At 42.7% G+C, this 22,016-nt stretch overlaps 2 protein-coding genes across 2 annotated transcripts in view; one reads left to right on the forward strand and one right to left on the reverse strand.

Annotated features, from left to right (window-relative positions):
- The first annotated feature begins 1,628 nt into the window (after positions 1–1,628).
- On the forward strand, positions 1,629–11,364 carry LOC117452224 (up-regulator of cell proliferation-like). The gene is made up of 3 exons (XM_034090731.2): positions 1,629–1,673; positions 1,734–1,747; positions 8,910–11,364. Exons 1-3 carry the CDS (start codon positions 1,629–1,631, stop codon positions 11,362–11,364), a joined length of 2,514 nt encoding a protein of 837 aa, XP_033946622.2.
- Positions 11,365–11,551: 187 nt separating this feature from the next.
- LOC117454368 (calcium-binding protein 5-like) overlaps positions 11,552–22,016 on the reverse strand; it is a 62,129-nt gene continuing 51,664 nt past the window's right edge. Inside the window, exons 6-8 of the mRNA XM_034093587.1 lie at positions 13,007–13,116; positions 12,734–12,881; positions 11,552–12,476 (exon numbers count right to left, since the gene is read on the reverse strand). Coding sequence (XP_033949478.1) covers positions 12,451–12,476; positions 12,734–12,881; positions 13,007–13,116 — 284 coding nt within the window. The 3' untranslated portion in view covers positions 11,552–12,450. The remainder of the gene's footprint in view (positions 12,477–12,733; positions 12,882–13,006; positions 13,117–22,016) is intronic.

Raw genomic sequence — 22,016 nt, forward strand, 5'->3', positions numbered from 1 at the left:
AAGCCGCGGCGGGGAGCTGTGGTCTCAAGGTCCTAGGTGCCTCAAGGGGCGGTAACCCTCGAACCTCCTGGTGGACACCGGTGGTCAGGGAAGACGTCCGACTGAAGAAGGAGGCCTTCAGGGATTTGTTATCCCGGGGGACTCCCGAGGCAGTTGCAAGGTACCGACAGGCCCGAAGGGCAGCAGCCTCATCCGTGGCCGAGGCAAAGCAGCGGGTGTGGGAGAAGTTCGGAGAAGACATGGAGAAGGACTTTTGGGCGGCACCAAAGTTGTTCTGGAAAACTGTCCGACACCTCAGGAGGGGGAAGCAGGGAACCATCCAAGCTGTGTACAGTAAGGATGGGACGTTGTTGACCTCAACTGATGGAGTGTTAGGGCGTTGGAAGGAACACTTTGAGGAACTCCTGAACCCGACAACTCCGCCCTCTATGTTAGAGGCAGAGCTGGAGTATGACGGGGGATCAACACCAATCTCCCGGTGGGAGGTCACTGAGGTCGTCAAACAACTCCACAGTGGCAAAGCCCCGGGGGTGGATGAGATCCGCCCGGAAATGCTGAAGGCTCTGGGTGTTGAGGGACTGTCATGGTTGACACGTCTCATCAACGTTGCGTGGAAGTCGGAAACAGTACCGAAGGAGTGGCAGACCGGGGTGGTGGTTCCCCTTTTTAAAAAGGGGGATCAGAGGGTGTGTGCCAATTACAGAGGCATCACACTACTCAGCCTCCCCGGGAAAGTTTACTCCAAGGTGCTCGAAAGGAGGGTCAGGCCGATTGTCGAACCTCAGATTGAGGAGGAACAATGCGGATTCCGTCCTGGTCGTGGAACGACGGATCAGCTTTTTACTCTCGCAAGGATCCTGGAGGGGGCCTGGGAGTACGCTTATCCGGTCTACATGTGTTTTGTAGACATGGAGAAGGCGTATGACCGAGTTCCCAGGGAGTTACTGTGGGAGGTGCTGCGGGAGTATGGGGTGAGGGGGTCTCTACTCAGGGCCATCCAATCTCTGTACTCCCAAAGCGAGAGCTGTGTCCGGGTCCTCGGCAGTAAGTCGGACCCATTTCCGGTGAGGGTTGGCCTCCGCCAGGGCTGCGCTTTGTCACCAATCCTGTTTGTAATATACATGGATCGGATTTCGAGGCGTAGTCGTGGGGGAGGGGGTCTGCAGTTCGGTGGACTAAGGATTGCACCACTGCCTTTTGCAGATGATGTGGTTCTAATGGCTTCATCGGTCTGCGACCTTCAGCACTCACTGGATCGGTTCGCAACCGAGTGTGAAGCGGCTGGGATGAGGATAAGCACCTCCAAATCTGAGGCCATGGTTCTCAGCAGGAAACCGATGGACTGTCCACTCCAAGTAGGGAATGAGTCCTTACCCCAAGTGAAGGAGTTCAAGTATCTCGGGGTCTTGTTCTCGAGTGAGGGAACAATGGAGCGTGAGATGGGCCGGAGAATCGGAGCAGCGGGAGCGGTACTGCAGTCGCTTTACCGCACCGTTGTGACGAAAAGGGAGCTGAGCCAGAAGGCAAAGCTCTCTGTCTACCGGGCCATTTTCGTTCCTACCCTCACCTATGGTCATGAAGGATGGGTCATGACTGAAACAACGAGATCGCGGATACAAGCGGCCAAGATGGGTTTTGTCCGCCGGGTGGCTGGTGTCTCCCTTAGGGATAAGGTGAGAAGTTCGGTCATCAGGGAGGGACTCGGAGTTGAGCCGCTCCTCCTTCGCGTCGAAAGGAGCCAGTTGAGGTGGTTCGGGCACCTAGTTAGGATGCCACCTGGGCGCCTCCCTAGGGAGGTGTTCCAGGCACGTCCAGCTGGGAAGAGACCATGGGGTAGATCTAGGACCAGGTGGAGGGATTATATCTCTTCGCTGGCCTGGGAGCGCCTTGGGATCCCCTAGTCAGAGCTGGTTGATGTCGCCAGGGAAAAGAAAGTTTGGGGCTCTCTGCTGGAACTGCTACCCCCGCGACCCGACCACGGATAAGCGGGAGAAGATGGATGGATGGATGGATGGATGGATGGAGATCAGAACACATTTTATGACCAACTTATGCAGAAATCCAGGTAATTCCAAAGGGTTCACATACTTTTTCTTGCAACTGTATATATATATATATATATATTCTTTCATTTATCTTTCCATTCCCACAACAATATACATAAATACATGGCATATTTTGGACATAGTTCGAATGGTGATTAATCATGATTAATTAATTATTAAACTGTGATTAATCTGATTAAAAATTGTAATCGTTTGACAGCCCTAATATATATATATATATATATATATCTGCATTATTTGATCCCACTTTATGCTTTGCTCTTGCTGCTTGTTTTACACTGATTTTATATCTTATTTCTTACTGATGTAAAGCACTTTGAACTGCAATCCCCTGTATGAAAGGTGCAATACAAATAAAGTTATTATTATTCAGATGGATGTTTCTCTGTTCATTCTCCCATTATCCTCCTCAATCTGCATAGAAGTATTTTAATGTTGTAGCTGTTACTATATACAATACTAATGCTAGGGCTGCAACTGACAGTTATGTAGGCACATTGTTATTGTTTCTTATCGCTGTGTGATAAGAACACAAATAGCAGGATGGGCAATGCAAAACTTTATTTCGCACCTTCATAAACACATCACACAACATTAGAATGAGCTTTTATCAACGCCTACATAATGATAACCTGTCAACATGACATTAATACAGAGCGGGCACCTTCCTCTGACTCCATATCTCTCGGCACTACAGTTTGTTTATATCACGGTCTGTTCTTCTTCTCTGTTTTCCGGTTGTTGCCCCTTTTGAATGACTAATACACACTACCGCCGCCTGCTGGTAAGGACAGTTATTGCCACTCACGCACTGAAGTCTTTGCGGTGTGTTCCCGTGCGACACATGGCCAAGACGCAGGAGAACACGACGACGCAACAGCCGGCGTCGGCATCGGCGAGTCCTCTGGTGACTGCTTGGTGTGTCAGGGCCTTAAGAAGGACGAGGGAAAAAGGTCCAGAACTTTCTCACAAGAAAACCTAATTATTACTCTTCACAACTTGCAAGTAGATAGGACTGAAGTTATTGCAAAATGTAAATGTTACCATTATCCGACTGAATGTGCTTTTCAAGAAGAAAGCCAAATGTTTTTGTTAAAAAATAAAACAAAATGCATTTCAGATTGGGGACAGCACCATCAACGCGTTTCCATTCCAGTGATGGCAATCCAGCTTCCAAACAGTAAGTAAAAATAACTTCACAGCCTCGAGATTAGCTCTCTGTGCACCCTGCGATCTATTCCATTCAGAGAGCTTAAAACAAAAATGAATTTCAGATCGAAGACACCACAATCAGTGCCCAGTGGATCTGTGAACGAGTGTCCTGAGTGGTCCATGGATGGCCAACCAACTTTCAAAGAGTCAGTAAAAATAAATTCACTGCCTCAAATTAATTATGGCGACTAACTCTCTTTACACGTTGTGATCTAAAAACCTTTCTCTGAAAAGTAGGTACTTTTCCTCAAGTAAGGTTTTACATGTTTGTGAGACAAGGAAGTCATCAATGGACCTGCCTCTTCATTGAAGAAAGTACAATTTAAATACGTATTATATGCCTCAATTATTTAAATGAATGTATTGCCTGTAATTACTGAGTTTTGGTGTTTTTTAATTGGATAACATCTCAGCTTTATTTTGAATATTCGGACACACAACTAAAGCATAGACAAACCCGCTGTCATGACCCTTAGTATAATGTGCACTACACAGGGCATATGCTCGTATGATAGTATTCTTGCTGCCGCTATCATATTGAGAGCACTTATAGCTTCCTAAAGTTATGAGTTTGTCCCACTCCTGCACAACTTCAAGAAACTAGCTAGCGCATGCTTTAGCTATATGCTTTTCCTTTGTTTTCACTGCACCTAACGCAAACAAGAGCCAAGCATTTACCAGGGATTAGTTTTGCTGTTACGCGGGGTTAGTCATGGCTGCTTACTGATTTCCATTGGTCTCCAGTCAGTGCAACACATGTAGCTTGTGTCAGTTCCTCCGCTTTCTCTGCTATTTTACTGCCATGCTATTCATGGTAAAAATCTGCGCTGGAATTGCGGGAGGAAGTTGGGGTCAAAATGAGTAATTTCATTAATTAGCTTTAATTAGCTTTTTATGCTTTAAGGTTTCCATATTAATTGCAGGGGTTAAGATGTTAATGTTCCCAGCCTTAGTTTCCACCTGCACAACATAATCTTTTCGAAAAGTGATGAAATGTCTCAGTGAGTACTTGGATCATCTTAATATTAACTACACTGAATCTTGATAAACAGAATGCCCTGAAAGTTTCACTTAAACTTTGTTCCAAGTGCATGTATGGCCAACCAACTTTCAAAGATTGAGTACAAATAAATTCACAGCCTCACATTTGCTTCACACGTTTTGATGAACTCTTCATGTAGGAGGTACTTTTTGCAGTACAGTCCCGAGGTATACAATAACACATTAAAATATAACACTCAATAATTACAAAGAAACACAAAAATAACCGTTTACTTCAAGTAAGCAGGATATATAAAACAATATGGTGTACATAGTGCAAATGAGAGTGCAAAAATGTGAGTGCAAAAATTTCCATAGCAGCGTAAAAGTGACTGGTGCTGGATTTTGTGAGTGTGGGGGGGGTGTTAAAGTCCTGGTCCAGTGGGGGCAGGGTGGAGAGGTGAGATAGAGGGGAGAGAGGGGAAGAGTCTACTGTCTGTCTTCCATAAAAAAGAATTGTCAGGAGTGTCTGCTGACTCCACGTACAAGAAGGAGGAGGGCAAAAGGTACAGAACTGTCACAAGACATTTTGATTTCTACTATTAGTCATTTGCAAGTTAACATGGCAAGGCATATTTAAAAATAAAAATTATTTGAAATCATGTGATTAAATGTGTCAAAAAGAAACTACTAGAAACTTAAATTTTATTTGGATTTTGGTAGCCCCTCCCAACCAAAGTGGGAGTTTTTCAGTTAACAGTAAGCCATTCTTTCATTCTATCCCAGATCCTACCTCAAGTTCCAGGCACCGAAACACATTGAAGTCATGCAGACTCAAAAGCTCATCAATGTGTGTGACAAAGCCGAGGGGAATAGCTTCTACAGGAGTACTCAGATGCAGATCTGCTGCTTGAATGCAACGGTGACATACACATAACACGTGTAAATGAGGCAAAAATATCCTATAATCGTGAAATGCTGCAATTTTGTATTAACACTATTTTATTTTACAGATATCTCGTGGTAAGGAACGACAAAACTCTGCACAATCTGAGACAGGTGAGTAAATACTACAGAAGTAAACACTACCTTTGTCTTTTACAAAAATCTTCCATTTTATTTTGAAATGTACTGCACCTGGAAAAAAACGAAACAGTTTTGTGCTGAATGTTGTGGATAGATGTTATGATAGGTTTGACAAAGGGTAAAGCAAAGGTATAAACCATAAAATGTTGTGCTCTTGACATTATTTCTATATCTTGTTATTTTCTACCCAAAATGTTCACATGTAAAAAAAAGGAAAAAAAAATGACTATTACTAAACATAGAACTTGGGTTACAATACTTAACCTTATTCCAGTTATAACTCACACAGACGCCACCCTCTAATGCAGTGGTTCCCAACCTGGGGGGCGCGCCAAAGATCCCAGGGGGGGCGCCAGGCCTCAGATGATTTGAGGCCAAATATCATATTTAGACTTTTTTTATTTTATTTATTTTTTACATATAATTGTAAGGCAATACATGATTGTCACTAAAAGCCTTGTCTTTACATTACAATAAAATATAAAAAATAATTGATTAATTAATTTGAATACAAATTCAAGTTAGTAGCTATTATAGGCATACAAAGACAGAAATGTATAATTCTTTCTTTTATATAAATGTTTCTTCTGCCTGTAAAGTGTCCAAACCAGGCTTTTCTGGATAAGCGCATTTTTAAAACATAGTCATTGTCCATGCCAGTTTCAGTTGGATTATTTGTCACAGTTGCTCCGATCAGATCGGTCTCCTCCATTTTGTAGATTATTTACGACTTTTGAATCCACATAAACACATCGGCAAAATCCGGCTTACTTTGAGCATGTGTTTTAAACAGTTTACATTTTTGTGAATTGTTTCCACTTGCGCCATCCTTTAATTTCTTCATTCAGCGGGAATCCAATTTAATGAATCCTGGGGGGGCGCAACTTCCAACAGGAGTCATTTGGGGGGGTTCTTGGGAAAAAAGGTTGGGAACCCCTGCTCTAATGGGTACAGTGGGCGGAGCCCCAACAAATGTACGCCCACCTCAAAACATGGACCCACCATACTGATCCTGACCAGCGCTATTTAATTGATCAATTACTCCAGCGTGTCTGTCATGCAGCAGCGAAGGTAGGCTGTCTGCAGAAGGAATACGGGCTGCGAGGCTCTCATTGAGGGGGGATGCGTCAGTATACAATGTCTCTGACCCCTCTGAAAAATCCCCTAGCCCTGCAATCGGGGCTCTCATATTATGGTATGTTTAGTCAGGACGCCTTGATACACTTGTCGAGGAGCAAAGGCAAAACGAAAGCAGGTTGAGCAAGGCGTGCCGGGCCGTGAAAACCTTAAAATAAATGGCTTACCTGCTTTACAAACCTCAGGAAGTTAAGATGTTTGGCTGGGACGCAGAGATAAGGTTCTTGCAGTGGTGATGCCATCCTCTATCAAGAGTAAAAGGAAAGCAGCAAAGCTGCCATATTGGATGGTCTTTATGTATGGGTATACGTTTATGCAAATGTCAGGGACCGAATGCGTGCGTGTGATGGGAGAAGAATATTTCCCATAGAGTCTAGCAGAGGATGGAGCCTGTGTGAGTTAAAAATGTTTCACAGTTACATGTTTGTATATAAGCAGGGGCGGCGGGTACTGTAGGCTAGGGAAGGCTAAGCCTTCCCAAATATTTGTGTCACTGCATCCTGGTAAAATAAAAATATAATGTATAAAGTTTGTGTCTTTGACATTAGTGCTGCTATGCAGCCACCAGTAAACTGTACTACGAAGCTAGTTCAACAGACCCTGGATATGTTTGAGTTATCTTAACTAACCCTAACAAACGAGATCTCGCTAAGCGGTCCTACGACGCTGGTTAATATCAACTCGGTAAATCAAGCCAAGGTTTCTCTCTCCAGTTGAAAGCACATTCACGTGAAAGGGGCGGGGTTAGCTACATTTGACCAATCACAAACAGGGACAAGTGTACTGACAGCGCAGCGTCATACTTCATTAATGAAAAGTAAACTAATATTAGACAAATATGAACTTTAAACATCCATGACTTAAACATATAATCCAGGATACAAGCCACAGAGTTGCACCTGCAAGGAGAATACAGAACAACTGGTTAAAAAATAAATAAACTACAGAGTATTTGAAAGCGTACAACAGTTTTATGATATCACTGCCCCGTCTAAGACACGAGTGGATCTGACTTTAATTACATTTGATTTGAGTGTTTCGTCAACCTAATGTGTTGCTTAAAATAATACTTATGCATACAGTATGTGACACTGTAAGTGTTGCACGGCCAGATACGGCTCGAGAAGCTGACTCAGATAAGGAGATATATGATATATTATGATATTAGATGATAGATGATGTGATATGAATGATAAGTGCGACACGTCGGCGTCTTCTCTGCATACAGCAGTTTAAACTGTATTTCCTTTATCCTGTAAAATGACTTGATAGATTTAAACTCCGCACACTGAGCTCTGATTTTTCAGCAAGCGGTGCTTTCACTGAGTTAATCTCTTTTCTATAGACGCCGGAGGCGGGCAGCGTCAGGTAAAAAAAAGTGATTTAGCCTTCCCAAACTTGAGCCTCACGTGCCGCCTATGGATATAAGGTGTAACATGAATCACACAAACGATTTTTTTGTGCTTTCTTATGATTGCCAGTGGTGCCCCCTCCTGGTAAAATAGAGTTCCAGTCAGTGACAACAGACTCTGTGATCCTGAGCTGGGGAGTGCCAAAGGGACTGAAGGGGCCCAAGATCTTCAGAGTAAAGTGGACTAAAGGAGAGTGGATCCACGGAAGGGAGCTGGAAGGTTACTCTGTCGTCAAAGATGCTCATCAATTTGAAATAAACGACCTTGAGCTTGGACAGCGGTATATATTCAGTGTTGCCACAGACAATGATGGCAATTTAAGTGAATGGATTGAGAACTTTGTTTTCACAGGTAAACATTTGAGATGACAAACCATTAAATATCTTTACATTGGAGTGTGTGCATGAAAAATAATGTATTTTCAAATGACTACTCTGTTACAGCGGTGCCAGCCCCTCGGCTCTTAACCAAAACACATTCAGAGGCCAGCGCCGTGACCTTGAAATGGACCAAAGGGGAAAACATGGAGGGAATTAAGCATCAGTTCATTATAGCCCTCAAAAGTCAGGGAAAAGAGCCACTAGCGATACAGACAAAAGAGTGCTTCAAGACAATCTCTAATTTAGAGCCAGGGACGGAATACACCATCGAAGTCTCAACAATGCTGATCGACAGATGCAGTGAGCCTGTCTCTACAACGATACTCACAGGTGAGGGCTTATATCCCCTGCTTTTATTTTAAAATCACACTGTTCATACTAACGTGCTAACTTTTCATAAGTGCAAGATTATATGAGAGAGAGTGGGGGAAAATAAACAAAAGGTGTTTAAGAATAAAACACATTTTGAATTAGAAAAAATTGCTCGATCCATGGATAAGTTCTGAGACTAACTGATCTTAATAAATATTTAGTCAACGTTGTATGGAATTCCCCTCTAACTAATAGATATAGAGCAAACTGTGACATCCTCATTCATCTATCTCTTCGTGTTGATCCACAGAGGCCTGTTTCAGGAAGGTGCTGTCAAAGATGGGCCTTGAAGACTATTATGATGACAAGCTCACACTAAGCACTGTTCTTGAGATCAATCAAAGTGATACATCAGAGAGCAAACTTGAAAGCCCAAAGTCATATCCTGAGGCTTTTTTGAGGAAACTCATGATGTTAAATGCAAATGCTCGAATTGTTAAATGGGTGTCCAAAGATGTTGATACAGACAAGCAAAACACCATCAATCCGTTGGACCTGATAACTGCGTTGTTTCTCTGTTCCGACGGCTTTCTTCAGCAAGACATGGTTGTGAAAATGGCACTGTGCCAGTTTGCGGTCCCGCTCCTCATGCCCAACCATGACACAAGAGAAATCACCATGATGCTGTGGGCTATGCGCGAAATAGTTCGGACCTTCAGCCCCTCCAAACTGGCATTCAGAAACGTAAGCTGTGAAGAAAGACTTGTGCTCACTGATATTCCTCTGCTGTCGTTCGTCAGGCTGGGGAGGACGAGCCTGTCCAAATCTCAGGTGCTGAACAAACTGCTCAGCAACACTAAGGAGTGTTATGATATATTTTATAATCGTAACATGGAGGGTGGTGATGTACCCAGGAAGATTTCTGAGGGGCTAGTTGAAATGACCTGGTACCTCCCGTGTGGGAAAAAGAACACAGACAAATTCACTGAGCCGCTGGCCGTCGCCAACCTCAGAGGAGACATCAGGGACTTCGACAAGCAGTTCTCATTCCTCTGCCAGACCTCTGCAGCTGTGTACATCTTCTGTGATGAGTCAGAAATTGATTACTTCAAGCATTTGGAAGGGATGGTTGTGGAAGCCAGGTTGCTTTTGATAAGCAGCATACAGGGGAAAAGCTTCACATTCAAAACGATGGCAATCACACCTAGTTTAAAGACAACTACTGTGAGCCGGAGGAAATATACGGAGTCAGAACTGGTAAAGGCCCTCCAGGAATCAGTCTCTAAGATACTTGGAAACTGCCCAGTCAAAGTGTCGCTGGCAAATTTGGCAGACACAGCTCGCCGCTGTGATATCTTGGTTGATGAGGACATTGATGAATGCCAGGGTGTTAGGAAGAATGCAGATAACATCATCCAACACATCGCTGACCCCTCTAAGTTCAAAGAAAAACAACTACCTTCCCAGGGACACATCTGGAAAGAGCTTTCATTGCTCGAAACTGAGTACTGGAGACTGCGAAACGCTGGCAATGAAAACATTGAGGACTACCGCAAGTCTTTAAAAATAACAGAAAAAGATCTTAAAACTCACCAGCAAAGATTAGAGATAAAAGCTGCAATGCTTAGATTCTTTCACGGGGTGGCCTCAGAAGTGCAACGCTACTATTTCCTCAAATGGCTGGAAATGGATTTGGACAATCTGTCCCGAAATGAACTGTCGGATCTGAAAGATAAATATAAAGAGCTAAGGGAAAAATGTCCTGAAGACACAGAAAAGATTGCAGAGATTGATCAGAAAATATCAGCTCGTTCTTTACGCCTTGAGCACTTTTTCCGAGAGTGTGGCCAGCTGTTCCTATGTGCGAACCACCTGCCAGAATTCAGCAGTCAAAGAAAGACGGTGGAACAACTTCCTGAACTCTGTGCTCAGATGCTGCTAGATGGTTTCCCTCTTGAGCTCGTTGATGGAGATGTTGCAAACATTCCGTTGAAATGGATCACTGAGGTGCTAAGGGAGCTTCACAAGTCTATGCATTCCAAAAGTAAGCTGAAAGTCATCACAATCATCGGAGCTGAGAACTCAGGAAAATCGACTCTGCTAAACACCATGTTTGGGGTCAGGTTTGCAGTCAGCAAAGGCACATGCACCAGAGGGGCGTTCATCCACCTGATCAATGTCAACGAACACGTCAGGAGGAAACTGGAGTGCGACTGCATCATGATAATTGACACAGAGGGACTGAAACCACATCAGATTGTCCAAGATGATCACTGCCATGAACGTGACATAGAAGTAGCCAGCCTCGCTGTAGCACTTAGTGACGCCACAATCGTCAGTGTTTCCATTGACAACTCAAAAGAGAAAGATCTCTTAGAAATGGTGCTTCATGCTTTCACGAGGTTGAAGAATGTGGGCAAGAAGCCACTCTGTCATTTTGTGCACACCAACATGTCAGAAAGTCCTGATGTAGAGAGGAAGAAGAGAGGTAAAGAGTTGGTGAAACAGCTCAATGAAGTGATCCGAAAGGACACTAGGATGAGGAAGGCCAACATCACTAAGTGCTCAGATGTGATGGAGTTTGATCGAGACACTTTCAGTTGGTACATGCCTCCGGTTTGGAACGGGACTCCACCAATGGCACCTTTCAGTGTTGACTACAGTGAGACGGCACATGCTTTGAAAAAGAGACTCATAGGGGACCTCAAAAAGTGCCAGGGAAGAGGTGATCTGATGCAATTTATCAGCGATGTGGATAGATTCTGGAAAGGTTTGTGAGACAGGAAAAGATGGCAAAGGGAAAATCCAATTATTTCCCTGGAGCATGTTTTAATTTTATTTAAAAAAAAAGAGAGAAAATCAAAGATTACTGAGCAATATAAACTCATTTATTGTCACTCTTATTAATTGTTAATACATTACAATGTATAATGCATTTCTTAAAATATCTGACACTGTACAAACATTAAACATGTATATAGTTGCAGAAAATAAGCAAGTACTACTTTGTGACATTCTGTATATTCATTTTCGCCTGAACAAAAAGAAACAGGACCTGTGACAGGTGTGTAGACCAAAAAGAACAATCCTGTTATTGTTATCAAATTTGTATCAAAAAGATAGTTGACACTGAATATACAACATCTGCAAGATTTATTTGCAGATATAGGTTGTATTGTATCTAAAGTCCTGAATAAAAGTTTTGCTATGTATTTTTGAGGCTGTATGTGCAATAAAAGTGTATAAATAATCCAATGTCACTTTTGCCTTCTACACTACAATATTCAACAGTAATGACAGTCACAATTTTATGAATGGAAGAGCTTAGATAGTACATTTGTGGTAAATGATAATAAATACTTAAGATTCACGCAGTTTATATAGTAAACTGCATGTTTAAAGGGCCAGTTCACCCAAATTACAAAAAGAAAACATCCTCGGAAATCTCAACAGGCCAACTGAACACCTAAAGTAACTTATCTTCTAATTTTAACTTGATTGATTGATAGCATACTGTGTGTAAACTGACAAATCAGGTAACTTCTGTTATGTACTGCAAACCAAATTGTTGCCCGTATGGTATTCACAGTTCAAATACATTCAAATTTAAATCCACTTCTGAAGAGAAGCTTTGAGTAACCATCTGCTGAATTATCACTTTACAATCTCTTAGTACATGTTACATAAATTATACATTATTACATTCATACAACAGTTACACATCAAATGGATTCTCTTATACTTGAGAGATGTTGAATTAACGGAAAACTACAAACACCAATACGATTATTGTACATCATGAAGAATTAAACGGTGTGCAGTCCGGTCCATGTTGGTGCAGTAGCGCAATAGTTTGGTGAAGAGTCAGCGAGACATCATTCGCACAAACTCTGTGGAAAAAAAGGTGTGGTGTTATTGTTGAAGGGAAGGGAGCATGGCTTTTAAATACATACTTTCTTCAATACTCCATTTGTGTATTTAGTTAGCCTGAATACCAAAGCAAATTCCTTGTATGTGTGAACATACTTGGCCATAAACTTGATTCTAAATCTGATCTTATTAGCCTGATTGAAAAACAAGCTGAGTGATGAGTACCACATAAAACAATTTTTTTCCCTTTTATATTTTTCTTTCTGAAATCACATACCTTCGAAGTCCACCTCTCCGTCCCCATTGAGGTCAACATCTCGCAGGATCTCGTCTATCTCGCGGTGGTTCAGCTGCTCCCCCATTAGCTTTTTCATGGCTTCCCTCAGCTCACTGAGGCTGATCTGACCATCACCATCAGAGTCAAACTGGGAAATAAAAAGTATATAGAGTATGAAACATTGAAAGCACATACAAATACATGCATTACAGTTGAAACAAATTAAAGTTTGTGAAAGGGGGTGATCTTTTTGCTACAAATTGTCTGGCAGACCTCTTTGAAGGCATCCCTCAGCTCCTTGACTCCAATCATGTCTGCTGTCTCAGCGAGCATTTTAGGACCCATCAGTTCCACAAAGTCTTCGAAGTCCACTCTGCCGCCACCTTAAGGGGTAGAAAACAAGTAGGCAAGAAATGTTCAGGCTTTTCTCATTCACTGTAGGGAAATATACCTACAAAATAAAGGCACTTTATTTATTGCAACTCACGTAATCAATTTGTAACCCACATGTCAATACAAAAGTCAAGTTACGTAGTATAGAGAGCAACAAGGTTCGCAAGAAAAATGCAGGAGTCTGACTGTTTAGTACCTTAGTTAAAGTGGACCTATCATGCTATATTTGAACAATATATTATAGGGCCATACCTATATAAAGTATATCAATATATATTTTTTTTCAAAATACCGAACAGATCCTGCATTTTAGCCATGCCTCATTTCGCTTTATTTGACCTTTCCAGCCCTGTTTTTGCAGGGGCTGATTCTGTCACGTAGCTTTAATGCAAATGAGCTGCAGCGGACCACGCCCCCCTGCAGGAGAGGGGAGCGTGCTTTGAGATCAGCTGCTGGGCTGTCAGAAGAGGGGGAGAAAAAGAGATCTCCGTCCACCTTGTTTTATTCTTATATGATTATATAGTCATTATTCATTTGTTTTAAAGCTCAATAAATAACAAAGAAGACCTTTGACCTGCACTTTTCTAATTTTGTCCGGAAGATTTAAACTTGTTGTTGACCGGCGGAAAAAAATCTAACTGAAACTCTGCCCTCGTTCCTTGGAAGAAGCGGAGAGGTGGGTGTTTGTCATCTGCTGGTGGCAAACCCGAGAGAATTACAGCGAGGTAGGGATTCCATTGAATAACAGCAGCAGGAGCAAACACTTGCCTCGGGGAGGGAGAAAAAGAGAGAATAAACAGAAGGGCAACCATGGCAACCATGCGCGGGAAGTCTTCTTCGCTGCTTTTGTGGCAGACTACAGCGCCACTTACAGGCCTGGCATATGTACTACAGGGCCTCCAGAGCCTTCAAGCAGCAATGGCCGGCTGTGGCCCAACCCCACATTCCCCTGATAGGTGGAGAGTTGCCCATATAGGCGGAGCTCCTCGTTCCTGACGTCAGAGAACTTTCAAATCTGTATCAGTCTGTATCAGATCCGTTGCAGCCCCATTTTTAGAGATTTGGGTATGGAGGAAAAGAGAGAGGGTTGTTTTTTCTGACACTTGAGACACGTGAGTTCTCTGACACACCGGGGACACATATTCTCATGTATAAAAGACGTACAAAAGGCAAATACTTCCTGTGTTTTGGCTTTCTAGCAATTTGGGCTCTATTATATCCTAGCTATAGATACTGGTGGACAAGAGGCTTGCTCATGCCACAGTCAAGGTGTATGCAGCAGCCAACTCGTCCTGTCATGCGGGATTTGGCGGAAGACCAGTCTTTAGTCAACCGCTTATGAAGCGTTTTTTGCAGGGGATCAGGAGACAGCGCCCAGTGGTGCATGTCTCCACCTCGCAATGGGAACTGCCATTGGTGCTCGAGGCTTTGGTTACAGAACTGTTTGAGCCTCTGGAGCTCTCCTCCCTGTGGGTGCTATAATTGAGAGAGAGAGAGAGAGAAGCAAACAGAAACAGCTTTGCTGCTTGCTTTGAATTCTGCCAAGAAAGTATGCGAACTGACCACTCTATCGGTGCACCCTGGATGCCTTCTGGTTCATGGTGACCGTAGCAGGGCGACACTCAGACCGAACCCCTCCTCTGTTCCCAAGAACCTGAGGAGTTCTTCCAGGTCGAGGGTTATACAGCTAGACGGCTTTAGTCGTCCACCTACACGGCGGTGTCTTGGTCTACGCCAGGCCCGTTCATAAGGTAAGTATCTCTTAGACATGTCTGGCTCCTTTTTCATCGTCAGTGCTTGCTGGGGCAACACAGGAGTGGTGAAAGGAGGAGGGATGTGGGTCAGTAAGCTGTATCTGACCCCCAGGGACCTAATGCACTTACGTTGTCCCATGCTCCATAGGGACCTGGGAAACGTGGTGCGCAGTAAGCCCCATACAGGGCTGGAAGCCTTCCCCACTACGGTCCATGCACACTCTACATGAGGTAAGCGTGTGTGAGTGTGGGGGACATGGTGCACTTACGTTCTCCCCATGCTCCTTAGGGACCTGGGAAACATAGTGCGCAGTGTATAGCCACTTGCGCTGGCACCTGCAGGGGGGAGCTATGGGCTTATTCAGACCAAATAGGCTCTACCCAGCCAAGAGGGAGAGAGAGCACGGTCGTCAACTGTCAACAGGGGTGTGGGGTGGGTGGGGGGGGAGAGCACGGTCGTGAACTGTCAACGGGGGTGTGGGGGGGGGGGGGGCAGAGCACGGTCGTGAACTTTCAACGGGGGGCGGGGCGCACGCTCGTGAACTGTTGGCGCCGTGTTATGCATGCCCACTGCACCTCGCGGGAGTGCGCACAGCGTAAAGACAAAACTCACAGACATTTAAATGATTTGTACGGCAAAGTTGGGTTTAGAAACGGTATCATTTCCTTTTTGGCAGACATGCATAACACCGGAGCCTTGCTGCGGGGAACCTTTGGCGCTGTTCTGAGTTTGTTCTAATCCGTCAAAATGACGGACTGCTTCCAGATTTTTCCGTCATTGTTAAAAAAAATCCGTCATAGACGGAAAATATTCGGTTAACGCGACCTCTGGTAGGAAGAGTATTGTGGGCAAACTCGACCCATGTGAGGTGGTCACTCCAGGTGGTCTGGTTCTGGGAGACGAGACAGCGTAGCGTAGTCTCCAGTTCCTGATTCAGACACTCCGACTGTCCATTTGACTGAGGGTGATATCCGGATGACAAACTGACGGTGGCACCTATGAGTCAACAAAACTCCTTCCAAAAAATGGAAATTAATTGTGGACCCCTGTCGGAAACAATGTCATCAGGGAATCCATGGATCCTGAATACCTGATTCATCATGACCTCTGTGGTGACTTTGGCAGACGGAAGCTTGGTCAATGGGATGAAGTGAGCCATCTTTGAGAATCGATCCACCACTGTTAGGACCGTAAGCCCATCTTGACCTGAGACAAGGTCTTATTACACGCACACACCGGACAAGCCGCCACATACTCCGTCGCATCCTTCCTCATGGCTGGCCACCAGAACCGCTGTTTTATCCTGAACAATGTCCTTGTTACTCCCGGATGGCACGAAAGCACGGATGAGTGAGTCCAGTGGATGACCTTGGAGTGAAGAGCCTCAGGAACAAACAGCAGATTGTTGGGACACTCACTAGGTGCTGGATTCATGACATTCGCCTTTTTAACGTCCGACTCCACCTGCCAGAAAAAGGCTCCGACCACACGGTTAAGTGGAAGAATGGTCTTGGGCTCTACAGCAAGTGGTTCTGGATCGTAAAGACGAGACAAAGCATCAGGTTTTTGATTCTGGGATCCGGGACGAAAAGAGAGTGTGACGTTGAACCTACTAAAAAATAGTGTCCGTCTGGCCTGACGGGAGTTGAGGCGTTTAGCCTTTCTTATGTACTCCAGATTTTTGTGGTCTGTCTAGACAAAAAACGTCTGCTCTGCCCCCTCTAGCCAGTGTCTCCATTCCTCGAGGGCAGCTTTTATGGATAGCAGTTCCTTGTTTCCCACATCATAATTCCTCTCTGCCGTAGTCAACTTCCGCAACAGGTAAGCACATGGATGCATTTTGTTGTCTTCTTCAGAACGCTGAGACAATACTTCTCCAATTCCCTCATTGGAAGCATCAACCTCGACCACAAACTGGCGATGGGGATCTGGAATGGTGAGTATAGGAGCTGATGTGAATCTCTCTCTGAGGCGTTGGAAAGCGAAGTCTGCCTGTGGAGTCCACTTGAAGGGAACCTTAGGAGGAGTCAGAACATGCAGAGGGGCAGCAACATAACTGAAATTCCTAATAAACTTCCTATAGAAGTTAGCAAACCCTAAAAACTGCTGAACCTTCTTCCTGGAGTCTGGTGTGGGCCACTGGGAAACTGCACTGATTTTAGCAGGATCCATCTGGATATGATTAGGCAACCCAGTCTCACAGCATTTCGTGTTCATCAACACGATTTTTAATCTATTGATTCGTGTTCACCAACACGATTTGCCCCTTTTTTGTGTTGCACAGCACGATTTTAAAAGCAATGTATTTCTACTGCCTGCAGCACGTCTTTTTCTCCGGTCGGGTCGTGGGAGACCGGAAGCTGTGTGGTTCATAAAAACATGTTCTTACTTTGCTTTTATTTTAAATCGTATAATTTCGGACTTTTGTTGCCGTCTGTGAGGAAAATAAATGGGGCTCAGACAATAAATGGGGCTCAGAGCCTCAGAATATGGAAATCTGTATTTTTAAATATTTTTTTCCTTCTAATTCGTTATTCTTTTCAAAATAACACACTGTTATTTACTCACCAATAACACACAATTATCCTTGCTTTTATTTATTGGTTTAATTCCATAATCTCGGGCTTTTTTGGCGTCCGTCAGGAACTGAATTTCAAAATAAAAATAACCGGAAACAGACGTAGGCCTAGGGACATTTCGAGCATCATTGCGATTGTCAACATTTCTGAGTTTAGGATGGCCGAAGACACTACACTACCCATAATCCCCAGCTATCGTTTAGGACTACAGTCCCCGTAAGGTTACGCAAAGCGTCAAACAGCTGTGTGAAATGGAACGAAACCACGCCAGACTATCCAAAACTGGAATCGAACGCCCCCCCAGAACTACACATGCTGGCTATTGTGTTTCGCAAAATGTTCTATGGGACGTCTCTACTGAACGTTTTCGTTTTTCCCACAATTAGAAGTTGCCAGTATTAAACACATTGGTGTTATCAAATGTAAAACATATAATTAATAAATGGGTGAAAATCGCTTGTGTCCATAATGCGCAGCATTAATATATACCCACATGACAGTTCATTGTTACTTTGTAATTCTACTCCACGACAATTCAGAGGTTAACCTGGTATTTTTACTCCACTGCATTTATTTGAGTTACTTTGCAGATTCTGATTAATTATGTGAAATATAAACAACCCTTAAATCAGACTTTAGTTACACGTGACCGGAGTAAAATTCAGGTAAGGTGATTGTCAAGTGCCAACAATCAGGAGAGATATTTGATAGTTGGTGCTTGAGAAGACTAAACATGTATCTGCAATTGACATGAATGGAAACGAGTAATAAAGTATATTCATTACTCGTTATTCTCTACTAATAGTTAATTAAAGACTGTATATTATGGCTATTTTGCACATCCCTTTCAAGATTGTCAAAGGTTTATTGACATATCATATACACAACTACGGTGTAGTTATGCAATGAATGAAACACTTGGATCACAGGTTCCTCAACAGTGCATTACAAGACATCTATCAATATGTGTGTACCTCCACCATTAAACATATTCATATTCTGCACATTTCTTATTCTATCTACATACATAAGAGTATAATTCATATGTATAATATCAGTTAAAATAAGTGCTTCAACATTCAGGAAAGCAATATATTAGACGTTAAGTACTTTGTCAGGCTTAATATGTATCTGTAGATAGATACCCCCAAAGTTTTTTTCTTATTTAAAAGAAGACCTTAATCTGTTATTTAATGTTTAAATAAAGGTTAATTCGTTTTTCTGTTTTGCACCTCCTCCTATTAATATCTTTGTACATCCTGCACTAAACTGTTTTATTGTAGTGATCACTTATAGTATCTTCTTGATTTTTTATATTCTATATTTCTACCACAGACCTTCTACTTTCCCCCTATGAAAGTATGTACTCTTCATATTTGTATTCAAATAATATTTGATGAAAAAAATATTAAGAGTACATTATTGTTTTTATGTGTTATATTATAACACGTAAAAACAATAATTCAATAACGTGCTTTAACCACTAGGCGGTGCACACAAGCTACACACAGCCATAATAACTGTGTTTCATTATTAGTGTAGGACACGTTTTATTCATGCTTTCACATAATTTTACAGCATATTGCTATACTATTTCAGACTCAGTATTTACATTCTTACATTCAAAGAAAATCAGTAATATCTTTAAAAACGACAGTCCTTTTATATCAGCTGTGTACCGTTATGGTGTAAATATAACCTATCTGTGAATTAGATCAAATGTAAAAGTCAGCCGAATTAGTGTTGATACTGCAAGGAGACGTATTGTGTGAAGAGAAATTGAAGATGTTGTTTAATTGTTGAATATATTTATGATCCATGTCAAGTATTCAGTTTTGGCGGCATTTTCTCAGTTTTTCCAAAGGTCTTCTCATCAGGGCTCTATAAATAAAGAACTACGGCAGATCTGTAATATACAATGCAGCCGAACCGTGTATTACAATGCCGTTATGTGATGACTTTCAAAGAGAAAAGCAAGAACACTCGGAATTAAGTATTATTTTATTCTTTTAAAATGTTTTCCGGATTTCATATCATATAAACACCAAATCCCAGCATGCATTGCGGCTAAAACATCCAATAGAGAGGCGAAGTCCCTCCCTTTCCGGGAGCCTCCATGGGACCCCGGAAGCGTAAAATTATACATTGAAGTCAATGGAGAGAGAAAGGTTATCTTTTGATCCCGTTTGAATTGTGCCACGAATGACACATATGATGTTTGTCAATTTAAAAGAATATTTTGCAAGTCAAAAAAATTAAAATGTGTCGTAAAACTGTGAAGTTACACATTTTTTTGTGTGAAACCGCTGAGTGAACTACAGGTCTCTTGGTCTCGCACAATACGCGTCACCATCACAAAGATGGCCGTCACGTTAGCAAATTTCACCTGTTTCTTTCAGAATGAGAATAAAAGTATAAAACGAGGTGACTACAAGTCTGGACACGTTGAGAGCTGTACATACACGAAAGGGGAGTTATTCGGTTCTGAAAGAGCAGCGGGACCGGCTTTACAAGATGTTGGTGAGTAATATGAGTGCAATGTGTAACGTTAATGTCAGCTAGCTAACATTAGCTAACAAGGTACACTAACGTGTTTTGTTTCAGTAACTAGTGTTCTCCTTTAGTACTTCGTGGTCTGTGTGTGCTGTGGATAACATTAGTGTTCACAAGAACAAGGTAAACTCCCGTGTTTTGTTTTAGTTGCTCTTCAGATTGAAGCGGCCAGTTTTATATCGACTATACTGTATGTGTGATCTCCTTTTACATCTCGTTGTGTCATTTGAGTTTATTTGCTGTGTGTAGATTCAAGGGTTTTGGTTATCTTGTCAATTTGTTTGGTTATCTAGGCACAGCTGTGCGTGACTCCCTCGGGTACACTGGTATGTGTTTTCCTAATGTAGAGAGCATTGATTAATTAATAAACTACACACTGAGTCTAGATCCTGACCAAATCCTTTTTTATTGTTGATCAAATGTTTTTCAAAAATGTATTCATACACATTTAGAAAAATACAATGTACAATCACAACCAGTACAACACACATTACAAAAAATACAGAAAAAACAAACAATAACAACAATCAGACAAAACTATGGAAAAATAACCCCTCCCACCCCCAGATCCGGACCATCCTTGTATTATTGCTCATTCAATCTATTATAGCATGCTAACAAACATGGTACTTACTTTATTTGTACAGATCTGCATGGGAGACGATGGCGCGATGCAGAGCGCTGTCTGTGATTGTGCACGGGGGATGTACAAATGCAGCCACGCTGCAGCATTGGCAATATGTGCCATGTGGCAGATCAGCTCCACAGATGTTGAGTGCCAGTGGAGGAAGCCTGGCACTTCCAAAGTAGTCCAGCCGGTGTCTCAACTTTACCAACAGTGAGAGGAGACATACAACCCACTGGCCAGAGACATCGCCACTCAGGATGTAGACTGGTTCAGGTCTGCACTGAGGGGCGCACAGTGTGGCATGGCATGGCTTTTGTCACCTGAGCCAGAGCCGCGGCCTCAACATCAGGCCATTGTCACCGTGCCGGAGCTGGTGAAGGGGCATGGGGGTCGGTGGCTTGAGGCAATTCTTGCCTCAATGCAACTGAGCAGAGACCAGCAAGCTGCCATCCAGACAGCCACTGACAAACAGACAAACAGACAGCGGACAAAGTGGCAGTTACACAGGCGGGGCAGGTTGACAGCCAGCAAGTTTGGTGCTGTGCTGCGGTCGGGACTTTCATCCACTCCATGCGCGTCCCTCATGAAGAGGGTGCTCGGGGGGTACAACTTGGACGGAGTCATGGCTGTCAACTGGGGGTTTGTAAACGAGGGGTGAAGGCTTTTGTGCAGGCCTATCAGCAGACAGTGTTCGAGTCTGGTCTCTTTGTGAGTGAGTTGGTGTTTTGGGAGCATCCCCCGATGGACTTGTGCAGCCATCTGCCCTGCTGGAGGTGAAGTGTCCACCATCATTATATAGGATATATATATATATATATATATTTGTATACATATCTGTAAATTGTATAATTTTATTTGATTTAAAAGTATTTTTGATCTCTGTCTATAAACACAAACTGAGTAAGATTGACAATAAAGTTGACTTTGAAAAATATATATATTCTTTATGAAAATAGTTGACTGTTGGAGAAATGAATCCAAATGAAACGTTGGACTGAACTACAACTACGCCTTTAAATCTCTACGGACTGTTTTTCAGTGGGATGGCAAGTTCCTATCTTTAAACATTTATTAGTTTTTTCTCAGAACAGATTTGATTTTCTGAAGTTAATTTAACTTTGCCAACCATGTAAGGTCATTATTAAAAGGTACAATCAATTTGTTTAGGGTTGACTAAAATAATGAAAAACATTCATTTGGATAATTTACTGACAGAATAAGAAACTCAATGATGCTCCACTCACCTGTTCCTTTTTATAAAGTGAAACAGTTGAAACGATAGATTTTTAGTAAACTTAAAAACAACCTTCTCCAAAAGCTATCAAGGAATATACCGAATACTTATTTTAGAACGTTATTACATATTATTTGTATA

The sequence above is a fragment of the Pseudochaenichthys georgianus genome, chromosome 1, assembly GCF_902827115.2.
Source record: "Pseudochaenichthys georgianus chromosome 1, fPseGeo1.2, whole genome shotgun sequence".
Lineage (NCBI taxonomy): Eukaryota > Metazoa > Chordata > Actinopteri > Perciformes > Channichthyidae > Pseudochaenichthys > Pseudochaenichthys georgianus.

What these genes read in the sequence shown, in the direction of transcription:
- LOC117452224 (XM_034090731.2), top strand. Translation starts at nt 1,629, where the DNA reads ATGGGTTTTGTCCGCCGGGTGGCTGGTGTCTCCCTTAGGGATAAG.